General features: G+C 41.2%; 1 protein-coding gene across 1 annotated transcript in view; it reads left to right on the top strand.

Moving 5' to 3' along the window:
- Positions 1–17,745, top strand: part of CFAP47 (cilia and flagella associated protein 47) — a 465,875-nt gene that overhangs the window by 14,762 nt on the left and 433,368 nt on the right. The window contains exons 5-10 of the mRNA XM_044285568.1: positions 1,656–1,794; positions 6,409–6,634; positions 7,608–7,768; positions 9,507–9,640; positions 10,904–11,139; positions 15,066–15,255. Of these exons, the coding sequence (XP_044141503.1) occupies positions 1,656–1,794; positions 6,409–6,634; positions 7,608–7,768; positions 9,507–9,640; positions 10,904–11,139; positions 15,066–15,255 (1,086 nt within the window). The remainder of the gene's footprint in view (positions 1–1,655; positions 1,795–6,408; positions 6,635–7,607; positions 7,769–9,506; positions 9,641–10,903; positions 11,140–15,065; positions 15,256–17,745) is intronic.

Raw genomic sequence — 17,745 nt, 5'->3', positions numbered from 1 at the left:
TGATCCCGTATACTGCTTCATAATTTAGCGCGGCACCCGTTAACCTCTTTTCTACTAAGAATTACTCCTGACCGTTGTACACGTCTGATCTGCAACTACAGGAAACGTTTGGTTGAAGTTATTGCTGCCAAAGGAGGTTCAACCAGTTATTAAATCCAAGGGTTCACATACTTTTTCCACCTGCACTGTGAATGTTTACATGGTGTGATTCAATAAAAACATGGTAGCATTTAATTCTTTGTGTGTTATTAGTTTAAGCAACTGTGATTGTCTATTGTTGTGACTTAGATGAAGATCAGATCACATTTTATGACTAAATAAGGGTACACATACTTTTCTTGCAACTGTAATACTGTCGCTTATTACCCGATGAAAGAGAAAACTCTCGTTCAATAATAAAAGAATCGGGCTGTGTAATACACAATGCTTTTGCATTCTTTAAGTGGAGTTTACGGTATAGACTGAGTGGTCCTTCTGCATGCTGTAATAGGATATGTCCTTCGTCGCAGTCTTGTTCCTCTCCACCGTTCTGTGCTGTGATTCCTCACTTTATACAGTTGCCATGCCGCCTTACAGCAATTATATCTATAGCTCACCAAAAATCTAAACACTCACATATAATATAGATTCATTCTTTATTGTTAAAAAAATATAAATACATGATATTAAACAAAATACATAGAATGGCAGCACCAACCCCGACCCGCATTTCACCTCGCTTCCTCGTGGGGGCATTATATCTAAAGTCTTAATAGTAAGTTTTATTTAATGTTATGTGCTGGGATTATTGGCTGTACCCATGTGCCTAGGTTGACAGTGATGATCCATGCTGTGCAAGAAAAAACCACCAGGGCATTATAATGAATGCAGTAATGACAGCTCTGAATTGGTGCGTGCTTCTCTGCAGCTAGGGACAATCTTTCCAGCCTTGTGAGTGCAAGAAACAGGAATTGATTTAGACGATTTTCATACATTATCATTCCACTTCTTCTGTACTCTGCACTAATTTATGGAAAAATATCACTACCACGCGTTTATGCGTATTAACTACCTGTTAATTAGATAATTAGTTAAAGTGTAACTGTCATGTTTTCATTAAAAAAATCTATTTTAGCATATGTTACTGCTGCAGCAACATTATGCATAAAGCAGTCTTTAGTTTCTTCACATAGCACTGTTTTCCTTGAGCTTTTCCCTTAGTTATGGCTGTTTGAAAGTGTACAATATGAGGATCTTCTCAAGATGGCTCCTCTGCCAGTTCTCTGAGGCCAAAATTGCTTTCCCTCACTTCCCAAACACACTTGCTGTAGCTAGCAGCTCCCTGCCAGCCAATCAGATTGGATTACTGAGAGACACGCCTCCTCACTCTGCAGGCATGCAGTGTGAAGGACCGCCCCTCCGTCTTCCTGTCTTCTTAGCCGGAGACAAACAAGCCCTAGTAACGGTCTATTAAGGGAGCAGTGGAAAGGGACGGAGGACATTAATGAAAGCTGTAATAAGTTAATTACAGATCTTTTGGCAATCATTGACAGACTAACTCAGGTATACATGCCTAGCTCTAATAAACTAGCAAATAAAAAAATATGACAATTACCCTTTTAATCTCCATTGTGAATGAAACTGTAACTCTAACCACCATATGTATGTTTTATCAGGTACTTTTAAAATAAAATACAGTGGGCACCTTCCGATCACTATATCTCCCACCAGTGGTATAGTTGAGCCGAAAAAAATGCAAATAATTAAAGTGGACCTCTGTACAGACATCCCTGCTGTCTTTGAAGAAACTGCTAAGTAAGTGAATTATTTAGCCATTGACAATAGCATAAAAATAAAGGTTAAAGGGGTTTTCTCGTTTGCATCAACATCCTTCAGATAATTATATATGAAGGTAGCTGTAATATTGTAATGTATTTCTTACCTTTATTGCTCCCATTTTCCAATCTGGGCTGTGGTCACATGACCATGTCCGTGCATCCCTTTTCTATTTCCTGTGATGTTATGTCCATGGGCGTGTCATAGCAGCAAAAGGTACAGTGATAGGGGAGTGTCTATGTAACTAGCTAGGTGGGAGGAGCTATAAACTAGCTGGGTGTTGTTGGGGCAGTGATAGGAGAGTGTCTATGTAACTAGCTGGTGGGAGGAGCTATAACCTAGCTGGGTGATGTTAGGGTCAGTGATGGGGAGCGTCTATGTAACTATCTTGTAGGAGGAGCTATAAATTAGCTGGGTGTAAGGGGCTGTGATAAGGGAGTGTCTATGTAACTAGCTGGGTGGGAGGAGCTATAAACTAGCTGGGTGTTAGGGGCAGTGATCGGGTAGTGTCTATGTAACTAGCTGCTGGGAGGAGCTATAAACTAGCTGGGTGTTGTTAGGGGCAGTGATAGGGGAGTATCTATGTAAGTAGCTGGTGGGAGGAGCTATAAACTAGTTCAGGTTAGCAACTACTTGAGCATATCTGGTAAACACCATAGTGATCCTGTAAAACCCCTTTAAGGCCTTGTATAATGGCTCTATACAAGTTTTTAATTGTTTGGAGCTGTAATATAACATCCATAGAAATCTATGGGCCCACAATATATGGAGCCATACAAACTTCTTGTGCTGACACAGAGACCCTGTACACATGGTCCTGAGATGAAGAGGATTTCCAGCAGAGACTTAAAGTGGTTGTGCCAAGTTTTTCACAGAATAGGAGAAAACGAACTGATCCCAAGAACCAAGGTCCTATTTCTCCTGTCCTGATGATAACGGCAGGCCGCACGTACACCCTGCCGCTCCATTTATTCTCTGGGACTGCCGGAATTAGTGAATAAAGTGCATGTGTGGTCTGCCACCAAAACAGGATGGGGGAACAGGTCAGACCCCCAGCGATCACTTTGTTTTCCTGTAGACAGGGGATAACTTGAAAACTTGGCACAACCCCTTTAATAACGTCCACATATTGGTAAATCAAAGCTTTGACATACAGCTAAATTATGAAATTATTTTGTACTAACTTGAGATTTTTGACTTTTGGTTCAGCTGTTTTCGCAAAAGTGATAGCAGGAAGTTTTGCCACACTAGTTGTCAATTTGAATTTGTTGCTGAGATTTTAATGCAAATGTGACAAGCCATATGTCCAGAGAAAATCCTCTTAAAATAGTTAATGATGGAACATCTGATTTAAGCCATGTGTCTTACTTTCGTTTTTATTTTTTATTTGAATGTTTAAAATTAAATGTAAATTTTAAAAAAATGCATCCACATATTGCATAAAAAAATCTGTGTTGACCCCATGTAAAAATTACAGTTCCTTGAAAAAGTATTCATACCCCTTGACCTTTTCCTCTTTTTGTCACGTTACACCCACAAACTGAAATGTATTTTTATTGGGATGTTATATGATAGACCAACACAAAGTAGCAATTATGTGTGAAGTGAAAAGAAAATAATACCTGTTTTTTAAAATTTGTAATAAATAAAAATCAGTAAAGTGTGGCGTGAATTTGAGTCAATACTTTGTAGGACCACTTTTTCGCTGCAATTACAGCTGCAGGTCTTTTGGGGTATGTCTCTGCCAGCTTTGCACATCTAAAGGCTGAAATATTTGCCAATTCTTCTTTACAAATAAGCTCAAGCTCAGACAGATTGCATGGAGAGCGTCAGTGAACAGCAATTTTCAAGTCTCGCCACAGATTCTTAAAGGGATTTAGGTCTGGACTTTGACTGGGCCATTCTAAGACATGATCTCAACCAGGGATGCTCAGCCTGTGGTCCTCCAGCTGTTGTAAAACTACAACTCCCAACATGCCCTTCTGTAGGCTGATAGCTGTAAGCTGTCCGGGCATGCTGGGAGTTGTAGTTTTGCAACAGCTGGAGGGCGGCAGGTTGGGCTTCCCTGGTCTAAACCATTACATTGTAGCTCTGGCTGTTTGTTTAGGGTTGTTGTCCTGCTGGAAGGTGAACCATCGCCCCAGTTTCAATCCTTCTCCAGCCTCTCACAGGTTTTCTTCCAGGATTGCCCTGTATTTAGCTCCATCCATATTCCCATTAACAAAGATTGATCCGCGCTACCTCCAATTTACCAAAAGAAATATGGAAAGAAAGAGAGATCCTTCAGGTGTATCTTCAGTATTTGCTTTTGTAGCTTCACAGATAATCACTGAATTAACTTCTTGCTTATTGCTTTATAACCTCTAGTCTCACCCTCAAACCTTCCCAGAAACACAGATAGGGAAATCGGATAGTGCAGTATTGAAACTGAGAGTGGTAAAAAAGTATTTTAATATACTCACGAACATAACATTAAAATTGCATATCATAAAAGTCTGCACTTCGGCATCCACACACCTGACCTAGCTTTCGCTTTTCGTCAAGGGCCTTGGGTCAGCTAATCTTATGTTTTTGAGTATATTAAAACATGCTTTTTACCACTCTCCGTTGCAATACTTCACTCTCCGATTTCCCTATCTGTTTTCCTGGGACTGTTTAAGGTGGAGACTGGAGTTTAGAAAGCAGTGTAAGAAGTAGTGATTATCTGTGAAGCTATAAAAGAAAATACTGAAGATACACTTGGAGGATCTCTCTTTCTTTCCATATCAGTTTTGGTAGATTGGAGGCAACGTGGATCAAACTTTCTTTGTTAACTTTAGACATTTTGAAGACGACCTACTTCAAGCTGACCCTGAAGTGCAGCTGACCCATCATCACCACCATCCCTGTCCCTGCTGAAGAAAAGCATCCCCACAGCATGATGCTGCCACCACCATGTTTCACAGTGAGGATGGTGTGTTCAGGGTGATGTGCAGTGTTAGTTTTCTGCCACACACAGCGTTTTGCATTTAGACCAAAAAGTTCAACTTTGGTCTCATCTGAAGAGAGCACCTTCTTAAACATGTGTCCCCTACATGGATTGTGGTAAACTGCAAACGGGACCTCTTATGGCTTGCTTTAAAAAATGGCTTTCTTCTTGCCACTGTTCCATTATTTTACAAATTTTGGTATGCAAACTATATAAGCATCTAGGTGCCAGCTCCATATTGTAATGGCTTAACATTAATATCATGACATCCTCAACACTATCACATAAAATCCCAATAAAATACATTTAAGTTTGTGGGCGTAACATGAAAAAATGTGGCAAAGTTCAAGGGGGTATGAATACTTTTTCAAGGCACTGTAATTTGCAGTCAATCCATAGGATATCAATTTGTGCCATAGATTTCACTTTTTTTCAATGTAGAGGGTAAAATCCATGGAAAATCTGCCAGAAAATCCACATGTAAGTCATGTGGATTTTGACGCATATTCATCTAAGATGTTGTCACATCTTCATATTGGGTTTTCTGCATCAAAATATGTCCTGTGAATGGTGGTTGGATTAACACTGTGCCTCTTTCACACGAGCGTGACGGATTGGCTCCGGATGCGTTCAGGGTGCGTTTAGTGACAGTTCAGTCAGTTTTGTCTGTGATTGCGTTCAGTTATTCCGTTTTTTCCGCGCGGGTGCAATGTGCTTTGATGCGTTTTTCACGCACGTTATAAAAAACGGAAGGTTTACAAACAACATCTCTTAGCAAGCTTCATTGAAAACCGCATTGCATCCTCACTTGCTTGCGGATGCAATGCGTTTTTCACTGAAGCCCCATTCACTTCTATGGGGTCAGGGCTGCGTGAAAAACGCAGAATATAGAACATGCTGCGTTTTTCATGCAGAGCAGAACTGATGCGTGAAAAAAAACGCTCATGTACACAGACCCTTGAAATGAATTGGTCAGGATTCAGTGCGGGTGCTATGTGTTCACGTCACGCATTGCATCCGCGTGGAAAACTCGCTCGTGTGAAAGGGGCCTGAGGATCTTGGCAGAATTCAGCTTTAGCTCAAATTTAATTAAGGGACAGGGAGGGTCTAGTGGTTGGATCCTAGTAATCTTCATTCATGAAGTGCTGTGAGCTAAGGGAAAACAAATTTAACTCCTTAGTGACTAAAAAGACTAAATTATTTGTTGTGGCACATAAATACTTATCATACTTCACACCCGGGTACTCATTAGAAGGCCCTTGGCTGGCCATTTATCGGCCATATAAACAGTCCAGAGCTGCGGGACTCATGTCAATATGGTGGTCATGATTTACCAAGATGACAGCTGTCTCAGCCTGGATCTTCTGTGCAGGCGCTGGATGTATTCAGCTACTGTTCAGTGCCTATGCTAAAGACAGCGCAGCAGAGGACAGCCAGGAAAGCTGTCATATGGGTAAACACGGGGCCACATCCAGACAAGGAGCAAGTCCTATTCTGCAGCACCATGTAAAGGCGGCATCAGATAAAGCCACACATGTATACAAATACAAACTTTGCAAGGTGTTATATATGCATGTGCATAAAGATTTTATGTATGAAACCTGACATCTGGCTGGTTACCTTAGAGTGAAATTACAAGGTCATGAGGAGCTGCTCTTGAAGATAAAAGGAAATATAGTCAACCAGAATTTAGAACTTCTAGATCTCTCTGGAAAACCTCTAAAATGCCTTCACTTTGGATCTGTCTACTTTGGAACATCAAAAATTCACAAAGCAGTGATTTATAATGATAGCCCTGAGACAATAAGTTGGGTGTCGGTCTTGGATGATAACGCCGTGGGTGCTGAACTGGTAAGTTTGTTTAAATGATATTGGAATGCATACTTTGCTTAAAGCGAACACTGTTGGTCCTGCATAGTGACAAAGGAGACACAGTAACACACCTTTTGGGAAGATGCAGTTTTGTAAGTATGAACTGTGATGTAAGGAGCCAGTCAACAAAGACCGGGGAATTTGTGCCCAATAAAAAAAAAAAACTGCCCAAAATTCTTCCGTTCCTGCACCGCGTCCCCATTCCCAGTCACTTCGGGTCCCTGCTACACCAAAAGTGCTTTGGTCCTGTGGCCACCGTGGCATGCCACTAGCAGGATTAAGTTAGCTGGACCTGACAACTCCATTATTATACATAGTAGGAGGAAATCAAGATAATCTCCCAACTATACATGAAACCTACAGTGATCTAGCCAAAAATCATTGCCAAATACAAGATTGACTGCTTAAGGACTGCCCACTACAGAATTAAGGCTGATGGTCCTGGTCCTTAGACCTGTGGTTAATTTACCCTTCTCTAATCTACTAATCTGTGCCTTGTTACCACAACGGCCTTATAAAAGTCTCTCCATTATCAATTATCATTTCTTGTTTGCATTAGACTTAAAGTAGTAGTCTGGGTTCAGGAGGCACCTGGACAACACTTGGGATCTGCCTGCAATGAAGAATAGATCATCACTTACCAAGCATTTCTTGTGCCCCCTCTCCAGTTCTCCCAGCTGAGCTTTGTTTACCTGGCTACAGCGGTGACATCACATCGATAACACATGTTACTGGCCTATGAGTGCACCTCTGAGGCCAGTGATTGGCTGCATCGGTCATGAGAACAAGAGTGGCAGCATGGGATCTGATCTATTATTTATGGCAGACACGTGCCACGTGTTGTCCAGTTACCTCTTGAAACCAAACAACCCCTTTAATAACTGCCGGTTACCCTACAAACAGTAACATCTATGCTATGTAGTACCAGTTTTACTATTCTATTGCTTTACAGGGCACCAATATTCTAGAAAGCACAGATGCTGCTCTGCAAGACATGGACTACAGGAACAGGATGAGTGATAGAGAGGTCTCTAGTATTCTTACCTGCTGCCCCAATGAAGGAGTTCTTTTACCTTTCCAGAAAACCACCTTTACAGTCTGTTTTAGTCCCAAGTGAGTATACATTCCAGTCCTTTCACAGTTGATTCCACTGGTAGAACTGCTTCTCCTTCCCTGTGGTCTCCACTATAGATCCGAGAATGTAATGACAACAGAACTGCACAAAAACGGGCGCTGTTCTTGTGCAAAAGTAAAAAGCCTTTCTTAAAACATGGGGCGCATTTCAGAAGCGTTCTGGCTCCTTCCTCAGGTTAATATTTGAAGTCAGTTTTGTGCCAAATGTATCAAATGTTAAATGCTGTGTGTTAGATTTGGCATATTTTTAAACCTAGCACTTTCACACGAACGTGTCTGGATAAGGTCCTGATGCGTCCCAGTGCATTGTGGCAAACCCGCGCGAGTAGGTACCCAATTGCAGTCAGTTTTGACTGCGATTGCGTTCCGTTGTTCAGTTTTTATCCCTCGGGTGCAATGCGTTTTGCACGCACGTGATAAAAAACTGAATGTGATACCCAGACCCGAACTTCTTCACAGAACTTCTTCAGGCTGAATACAGAATGCATAGTACAATAGGGCTGGAGGGGTTAAAAAATAAATAAATAATAATTTGACTCACCTTAATCCACTCGTTCGCGCAGCCGGCATTTCTTCTGTCTTTTTCTGTGAGGAATAGGACCTTTGATGACGTCACTATGCTCATCACATGGTCCGTCACATGAGCCATCACCATGGTGATGGATCATGTAATGAGCGTAGTGACGTCATCAAAGGTCCTTTTCCTCACAGATGAAGACAGAAGAGATGCCGGCTGCGCGAACAAGTGGATTAAGGTGAGTTAAAATATTTTGATTTATTTTTTTAACCCCTCCAGCCCTATTGTACTATGCATTCTGTATTAAGAATGCTATTATTTTCCCTTATAACCATGTTAAAATAATCCCCATCCCGATCGTCACCTAGCAACCGTGCATGAAAATCGCACCGCATCTGCACTTGCTTGCGGATGCTTCTGATTTTCACGCAACCCCATTCACTGCGTTACGTGAAAAATGCACATAGAGGAGCATACTGCGATTTTCACGCAACGCACAAGTGATGCGTGAAAATCACCGCTCATGTGCACAGCCCCATAGAAATGAATGGGTCCGGATTCAGTGCGGGTGCAATGCGTTCAACTAAGGCATTGCACCCGTGCGGAAATCTCGCCCGTGTGAAAAAGGGGCCTTACTCCTGTTACTCCCGTTTTTCTACACCACCCCTTACCGGAATGAGTTCAGAGTGTAAACTTTAGAGTTTAAATCGAGAGAGAACGTAATTGACATAGCTAACCACGCCAGCATTCCCATCACACTTTTCAAAACTGGAGTGTGTAGTGTAAGAATGCAAAAAGAAAGTCTCAAAGTTTGTAGAAATAAGTCTAAAATGTTGCAAAAGCCCATTTTTCCAACTTTCTTTTAAAAGCTAGAATTCTGGAGTGAAGTGCTTGACACCTTCCCTGAAATATTCCATGAGTGAACCGTGTTCTTGTCTCACAATGACATTTCTTGATGTGTTACATTTTCAACAGTCCTTTTCTGAAAAAATGCCAAGAAATGTTTTATGCATGTTGCAAAATTCAGAAAAGAACATTTAAAACTCTTGCTTGCTTTTATGCATATGATGTCAAATGGATCATGATAGTTTATTCGGGTAGACAGTGACTTGTATGCAAATCTTTAAAAAATAAAAGATTATCCTTGCACATGTACTGTAATTAGTTTATTCTAAATGATTTTATGTTCATTTTTATCAGGCCATTTGATGAAGCCATCAGAAGAAACGATGTTCCATCTCAGCAGGATTATGCTCTGTTTATGAGGTTTGAGCCCATTGGAAGTAAGGATGGATTCCTGCAATCAGATGCAGACAGTAGAGGGCATCGTAAAGGTATGTCTATATCTTACAAACTTTCACACTGACGTTTTGGCTTTCTGTTTGTATGATCTGTCATGGGCTCTCACAAGCGGTCCAAAACGGATCCGTTTTGCCCTAATGCATTCTGAATGGAAAAGCACCAGCTCCATTCCGCTCTGGAGGTGGACACCAAAACGCTGCCTGCATCGCTTTGCTATCCGTCTGACGAAACTGAGCCAAATGGATCCGTCCTGACACACAATGTAAGTCAATGGGGACGGATCCGTTTTCTCTGACACAATCTGGCACAATAGAAAACGTATCCGTCCTCCATTGACTTTCAATGGTGCTCATGACTGATCCGTCTTGGCTATGTTACAGATAATACAAATGGTTGTATTATCTGAATGGATCCGCACCAAAAGTGTAAAAGTAGCTCTAAAGTCCTGACTGAGAGTAGGTTATGAAATAGGGAGAGAACTGAGCCCTGTGATGTATAGGTTAAGGAGACTTCACATCTCCGTTTCATTTTCTGTTCTTCTGATCTGTCAGAAGAACCGAAATAAAAAACAAAAACAGGATACTGTAAAAAAAGAACAAAAAAAACAAAACAACGGAATCTGTTGCACATTTGCCATTTGAGCCATTTTCATCTAAGACCCGTTTTTTATACAGAAAAAAAAGTACTGCATGCAGGAAAAAAAAATTCATCTAAAATAACGGATCTCTGATGTGGCTCAAATGAATGTCAGATATGCATAACTAATGTGCAGTTTTTTTTACAGGATCCTGTTTTGTTTTTGTTTTTTTCTGTTCTGCTGACGCATCAGAAGACCGGAAAATGAAACGGAGATGTGATCTGTCCCTTAAAGGGGTTTTGCCACTTCAGCAAATAGCATTTATTATGCAGAGAAAGTTTCCATGGTTACGACCCCCCTGCAGTCCAGCAGCATGGTCGTGCTTGTACACTATAGAAAAAAGCACCAGCCGACGTGAGCTCCCACGGTCTCGGTCACCAGAGAGGCTGGCGTTTTTTCTTATAGTGTGCAAGCACGACCACCACTGCTGGATTACAGGGTGGTTGTAACTATGGAAACGAGCCGTGTATAATGTGATGGATCCAGCCAGCAAAGGAGGCAATATGCACAATCACAATACATTAGTAAGGGCCTTGTATTAACTGTCTAAATAGAGGTAGAAAAGTCTTTTAAAACCAGTAAGAGATGTGTCTAGTTATAAGCTTTGTCGTTTTGTGCAGTAATTCATTGCTTTTACTATTTTATATCCCTGGCATAGGACAACAGATATGTCACGTGGAGTTGGCTGTTACTGGTTCTGCTTTTCCGGTCGCATTAACATTCAGCCCAGGCACAGTGTACAATTTTAAGGAATGCTTGATTGGTGAAAGGATCGATATTCATTGCTCACTAAAAAATGAATCTCAGTTCCTCCCTGTGGTGTTTAGCTTTCACAAGATTTCCCATTTTCATATCTCTCCGGCTAATGGAAAGATAGAAGCAGGACGTTCTCAGGTACAAAAACATTTATCTAAATCTAGCAAGTAGCATTGTATTACGGTACAAGATAAAGCTGTCCTGAATATGGAAAGCCTGTTAACAAGTATTCGTGCATTGCTTAATTCATATTAATTAACTCAGCAAAATTGTTATGTATTTTACTCGATGTTCTAGAAGGAGTAATGGGACCTTAAAGCCTAACTCCTCCGCAAGAGCAATTTATAGTGTAATATAAGTTACTTTGCCTTGTTTATGTTGACCTTGGATTATTTATTCTCTATTCACATTCAAAGCTGGATTCAGCATCATACTGGCGGCATTACAATAGTATGCAGACAGATGTGGGTCATCAGTGAGATGTGAAGTTCTGCTGCCCTACAGCTAACAGGAAATCTAGCAGAATTAGCAGAATTATGAATGCAGCTCTGAAAGTAAATGGAGGTGGAAAATGTTTTATCAGTTAGATGGCCATTAAGGAGGTTCTCCCGGCTTTAGTGAATATCTTCCTGTTTGCTGACCTGTGTTGATAAGATACTCTGCTCACTACTTACACCTCCATCGTGCCACCGTTTTTGCTGTGCTCACGTCTCACATGACCATGGAGACTGAATGCGGACTCTTCTGCTCAGGCCCAGACTTGATATGTTCCTAGACTTCCTGTTTAGCTGCATACTGTAAATGTGGCTGAACATGAAGACTCAGGAACACATCTGGTTAGGACCTGAGCGGAAGAGGCTGCATCCAGTACCAGCGGTCAAATAAGTGAAGCGCAGGTGGCAGAATTGTTGGCGCAACGTAGAGGTAAGTACGCAGATCTTCCCTCCATAGGTCAGCACATAGAAGAATTGTCACCAAAGCTCAGAAGACCCCTTTAATATAATACACATTGTAGAGGCCATAAAAATAAATGAACAATGTTTGCAATTTACTTTCTGTTAAAAACAATCCTTTAAAGAGTTATGCCATTTACTTACATAGTAAAGTGCCACCTAGTGTTCAAAGTGTATAGAAATGTGCATCTAGTGAGCTGATTGCTGCAGGTCACTCTCCCCACAGCCGGGTTTCTGCACATTGAAGTGCAGCCAACATTGCTCGAATCGTTACCTAAAGTGCGGTAAATGTTTAGATGTCTCCTTCTGCTTATCCCTAGGGAAATATTCATCAATTGCAATCTGATATGACAGAGGTTTTTTTAGGTGGGATGCACCCTAGGATACATATACGTTAGCTCTATTCCCTCCTCTCCTCAAAGGAGGATTGGGAGTTCCTGACCTCTTCAGGTATGATCAGGCTTGTCTGATAGATCAGCTGAAGGAATGGTGGTCATCTTCCGCTCCTTAAGTGTGGCTCTCATTAGAAGCTACATAGTCTAAAGGGGAATCCCTTAAGTTGCTTTTGGCTGCTTCAGATACCGCTTTTATCTATCAAAGCATCTCTGCACATTTGGTGGAATTGCGGTACATTTGTGGTACTTCCCAAGAGACTGTTTGCCCCCGACTCCAAGTCAGTGAAGACCATATACCCGGCTTATCTCTATATCGACGGGCTTCTCATGGTATTGACACTACAAATAAACTGTATTGCGGTGGCTCATTTCTCCCGATTTAGTCCTTGCATAACACATTCTCGCTTCCTAATGAGTGTTTCTATCAGTATTTGCAAATTCACCACTGTTTGTCAACTGTTTCCTGTTCCCCTATATCTTCATCGGAGTGGCCTTAGAAGTTTTCTTTCATAGCTCTAACCTGCCGCTGAGAGGCCAGTCCCTCTTATAACTGCTTTTTTACTTCCGACCTGACTACTAAGCCTCACTTTAATGACTGCATGGATATTGGAACAAGGGGAGACCTTGACAACGGATAGCTGGGAGAAGGCACTGTTTCAGGGGATCCCGCTGCATTAATCATGTGGAACAGAAACGCAAAATGTAACTTTGCTGGTACCCGACCGCTGGCAGACTTTCCCACATTATCCCTTGCTACTTGCCACTTGCTGAAAGGGATGGGGGATGCGGAGAACAGCAGCACATATGTGGTGATATTGCCTTTTTATTGCCCTGTGGACGCATCTCTCCGATATGATGTTCAAATTGTCAACTGTCTCCCTACCGGTTCCCCTACTTTAGCTATCTTAAGCCTCATGCACAGGACTGTGATGTGTTTTGCGGTCTGCAAATTGCTGATCCGCAAAACACAGATGCTGGCCGTGTGTGTAACGGGCCGCCCATAATAGAAATGCATATTTTTGTCCGCAAAATGCACAAGAATAGGACATGTTCTATTTTTTTTGCGGGCCGCGGAACAGAGCCCCATGGAAGTGAATGGGTCCATATCCGAGCTGCAAAAAATCCTTAGGGATTGGCATTTCTTCTATTTCACCTTGCTGCAGATGGATCTGGAGCCCTGCTTTCACTGCTGCCCAGAAATGTATAGCTAGACATTTGAAACATGCCAGCTATCTTTGAAGGGATGGCACTCATAAAGCAATACTCACAACAGGAGCTTATTTATGCCCCTGTCTTGCCTGCTAGTAAGAAAACCCAATCTACAGTGCCTTGCAAAAGTATTCACCCCCCTTTACTTTTTTCAGTATTTTGGTGCCTCACAATCTGGAGTTAACATGGATTGTTTGAGGATTTGCATCATTTAATTTACAGAACATGCCCACAACTTAGAAGATGTTTATTTTTTATTTTTTTTTATTGTGAATCAAACAACAAATAGGACAAAATAACAGAAAAAGTCAATGTGCATAACTATTCACCCCCCTAAAGTCAATACTTTATAAAGCCATCTTTTGCAGCAATCACAGCTCCAAGTCGCTTTGGATAAGTCTCTATGAGCTTGCCACGTCTTACCACTGGGATTTTTGCCCATTCCTCCTGCAAAACTGCTCCAGCTCCTTTAAGCTGGATGGTTTGCGCTTGTGAACAGCAATCTTAAAGTCTGACCACAGATTTTCTATTGGATTGAGATCTGGGCTTTGACTAGGCCATTCTAACACATTTACTTGTCGTCATCATCGGTGAGTTATTTTGAGGGCACACCAAATTTACACTGTTATACAAACTGTACGCTGAAGTTGCCCCTTCAAACAGCTGATTGATGGGGGTGCTGAGAGTTGTACACACCACCCATTCTGATAATGACGGCCATCAATATCTTGAACCCAGAAAATCCCTTTAATGATATAATACCGAAAAAGCAGCAGTGCAGATGGAAAATGCGGTGTATTTACAGATTATCATAACCTGGATTGGTACCGTTATCAGTACTGTACACCAAACCATCTTTAGACAGACTGTAGAAGAATTTACAGTATTCTGCTGGCTCTGGGGTTTCCAGTCCTCTGCGGTATCCCTTTATAGCTTCTAGGCACTGTACCCTCATATAAGTGTCACACAATAATTGGAATAACTTTTTCAGTAGCAGAGCTGAGTATTTTATTCTTATGACAGTTCTTCCTCATCAACTAAAGGAAACTGCTCTGAAAATGCTTGTGAGGCTTCAATGCCTTTTTTTCATCCAGGGACATGCCGCATGTGGAGGGTATCCACTTATTTCTAAGGTAAAAGGAAAATAATTCTTTTTTTCCTAGGCGAAGCTGAAACAAAATATTTAAGAGGACACACAATTTTAGATTTTAATTGAATTATTCAAATTAAATATATTTCAGAAGTTTAACATGGAATTTATCAGTGGTTTAGAGCCAGGCTTTAAAAGTGCATTGCGGTAGAAATCAAACTGTTCAAGAAAACAACGAATTATAGTTTCATTTTGTATGCCTTTTGGATTGCTGACATTTCGCTTGCCTGTAGCTAAAAGCCTTAAAATTGAAGACATTTTCCCTAAGAGCAATTTTTAGTACAAAAATATAGCAATCAATTCTTTGGCTGTCTCTTTTGTATCTCATATTATTGTGCTGTCCTTCTTTCCCTCTAGGAAGTGATGTTTTCATTTGTACCACATCAAGGAGGAACCTTTACCGTGAAACAAGTTGTAGATATTCTGGGTCCCACATCGGATGATAATTTGCCACCTTTGAAAATGAAAGCCTTTCATCAGAAAAAGCTCAGTTTTACAGCAGTCTGCAAACCTTTAACCAAGAAAATTGTCATGAAAATAAACCCAGGTAAATTCTTCTAAGTTCTTTTTGGTTCTTGTGTTCTAATTGATGACTTTGAGGCCTATTGTGTCGTGCAAGCTACTCTGCACTTCCATTGTATAAGCGGAGAATTTAAAGAGTCTTGCTTTCTTAAAGGAACTGAAAATCATAGAGCGCAAGACGCGCTACGGCTAAATTTACGGGCACAGAAAAGAGAGGCAAGCTTCTAAAATTCATTAATAGTGCTATTGAGAATAAGCTCTGTGTATAGGGAAAAAATAGATAGCCAGGTACTCTATCTAGAATGTCTATGTCTAGCTTGACAATAGAAAACAGAAAAATGGGTACATCCCCAATAAAACAAACATGTCCCAACCTGACGAGTCGTCTGCATGTTTATTGCTGTATAATTATACATGCAGTGTGGGACATTTATCAGTCATTTAGTCACAATGGTGGCGTAATAAAGTCACAGATTATGGCGCACACCATATTTACGTAATCATTAGCAAAAGTGGTGAGGAAAGGCTAAGGCCTGGTTCACACTTGAGCGTATTTGAGACGCTTGTTTCACACGCGCTTTTAGTCAGGACGTTTTCGGGGCGTATTACAGCGCGTTTTGGGAAATAGGAAACGTTCTTGCGATTGACCACAGAGGCGTCCAATGTAAAACAGCCATGTCTACACTGAAGTGTCCAATGAAAGAGACTTCCTGCGGAGCACCATCACCCTTTCCTGTGTGTTTATGTACAGAGGAGAGTGTGTTGGTTGCAGTCTGTTAAACCATGGATCTCTGCAAACGACGACGAACTGCAGCAATATTTGAAGTCTATGAGCGCGAACGCGCGACAATACGCCCCCAAAAAGCTCCTGTACTTCTTTGGGTGTAGGGCGTTTTACAGCGCGTTCGTATGAGCTGTAAAAAGCGCAGGTGAGAACCATGCCCATAGGGAAACATGGGTTTTCGCCTGTTGAGCGTTTTTACAGGTGTGAACCAGGCCTTAGAGAGGGCCAGGGCTTTACGCAGCTTATTGGATTTACTGTAACTGATGCCAGAACCTGGCGTATGCTATAGATAAGGTCTTCACCAGCCCTGGTGTAGACTTCAGTTTCTGGTGCATAGAGTGCCAGAGGTGCTACTAATTTATTAAGAAGCATCTTCTTAGGCTCATCTCACCCTAGCTTACAAGGATCAAGACTGGCATATGGAAATACCAGGTTTGATAAATGTTCCATCGCTTAGGTTACCTAGAGCAGAAAAACTAGCTGTGGTTATCTATGGGTGAATCAAATATTACAATTGTTGAGTAATGGCATAGTGTAATAAAAATGATCTGTACTCTGGATCAATATCATGTCTATAGACACTGTTTCTCGGTCAAATGACATCTCTTTTTAGAGATTGTCTCTGTTAAATGAATGGCATATCACTAGGATATACCAATATACCATCAATGATTAAATGCCTGACCTGTTTAGATCCAACTGCTATAATTATAATAGATTGAGCATGCAAAGAAACAAGGCAGAGCATGACAGAAGACATAGTAGCATGGTGTAGCATGGTGCTTTTTGGGGATGCTGCCACTTTTTTCTAAGAGTGGTGAGACCTCTACCAATTTCATATTAATGGCTAGTGTTGAGCGAATCGAAGTCCACGAAGTTGAAGATCTCAAATAAATTCCGTGCGCGGTGACGTATGACTGTCACTACACCGGCTGATGTGATGATCTCATCTCCATCCACACGAGATTTCTCTCCAGATCTTCAAGCGAATAGATCAGGTAAGTATGATTTTTTTAATTTTATTTTTATTTGACACTCTGTTATGTATATCTGATGCTGTGATCATGTATGAACACCGCATCTGTGGGGCATCTGTTATTGCACCCACTACTTACAAAGAAATGGGTTTAAAAAATTTGCTCATCTTTATTGATGGCATATCCCAAAAATATGCTAGTAATGTTTATACTGGGCCAACTCTTGTATACATTTTAGTACACCTAGATACACTTTTCAATATATATATTTTTTTTTACACTTTCTGGAAGCCACTTACCTTCTTCGCTCCATTGAAATATCATGCCTGTTCTGTTAACATAAATGGAAATTGTAAAAGGAGATACTTTGAAAATTGATAAAACTAGACCAGGCAGGCAGAAGGTGTGCCTTTTGCTGTTTAATAGATCTGATGAACCTTGCTAGATATGTTAGACACTTAGGGGAGATTTATCAAGACCGATGCTTTCTGCACGAGTCTTGATATCCCCTGCACTGCTGGAGGATGTGCCTAATTTAGGACGATAAAGATCACAAATGAGGCACATCCTCCTGCAGTCCGCGCACCAGAAATCTATGACAGCTCAGGGCTTCATTTGCGCCAGAAAACTTGCGTAAATGAAGATAAACTTGTAGAGGTGGCTGGCCACGTCTCCTTCCAACCCCTTGCAATAGGCCCTTTAGGGAAAGTGAAGGTGGCTGTAAAATCCTAAAGATTTGACAATTTAAAAAAAA

This window comes from Bufo gargarizans, chromosome 3 (genome assembly GCF_014858855.1).
Source record: "Bufo gargarizans isolate SCDJY-AF-19 chromosome 3, ASM1485885v1, whole genome shotgun sequence".
In the NCBI taxonomy this organism is placed as follows: domain Eukaryota; kingdom Metazoa; phylum Chordata; class Amphibia; order Anura; family Bufonidae; genus Bufo; species Bufo gargarizans.
Note: the sequence above shows the minus strand (reverse complement) of the source record. Positions and strands in the feature narration are given on the sequence as shown.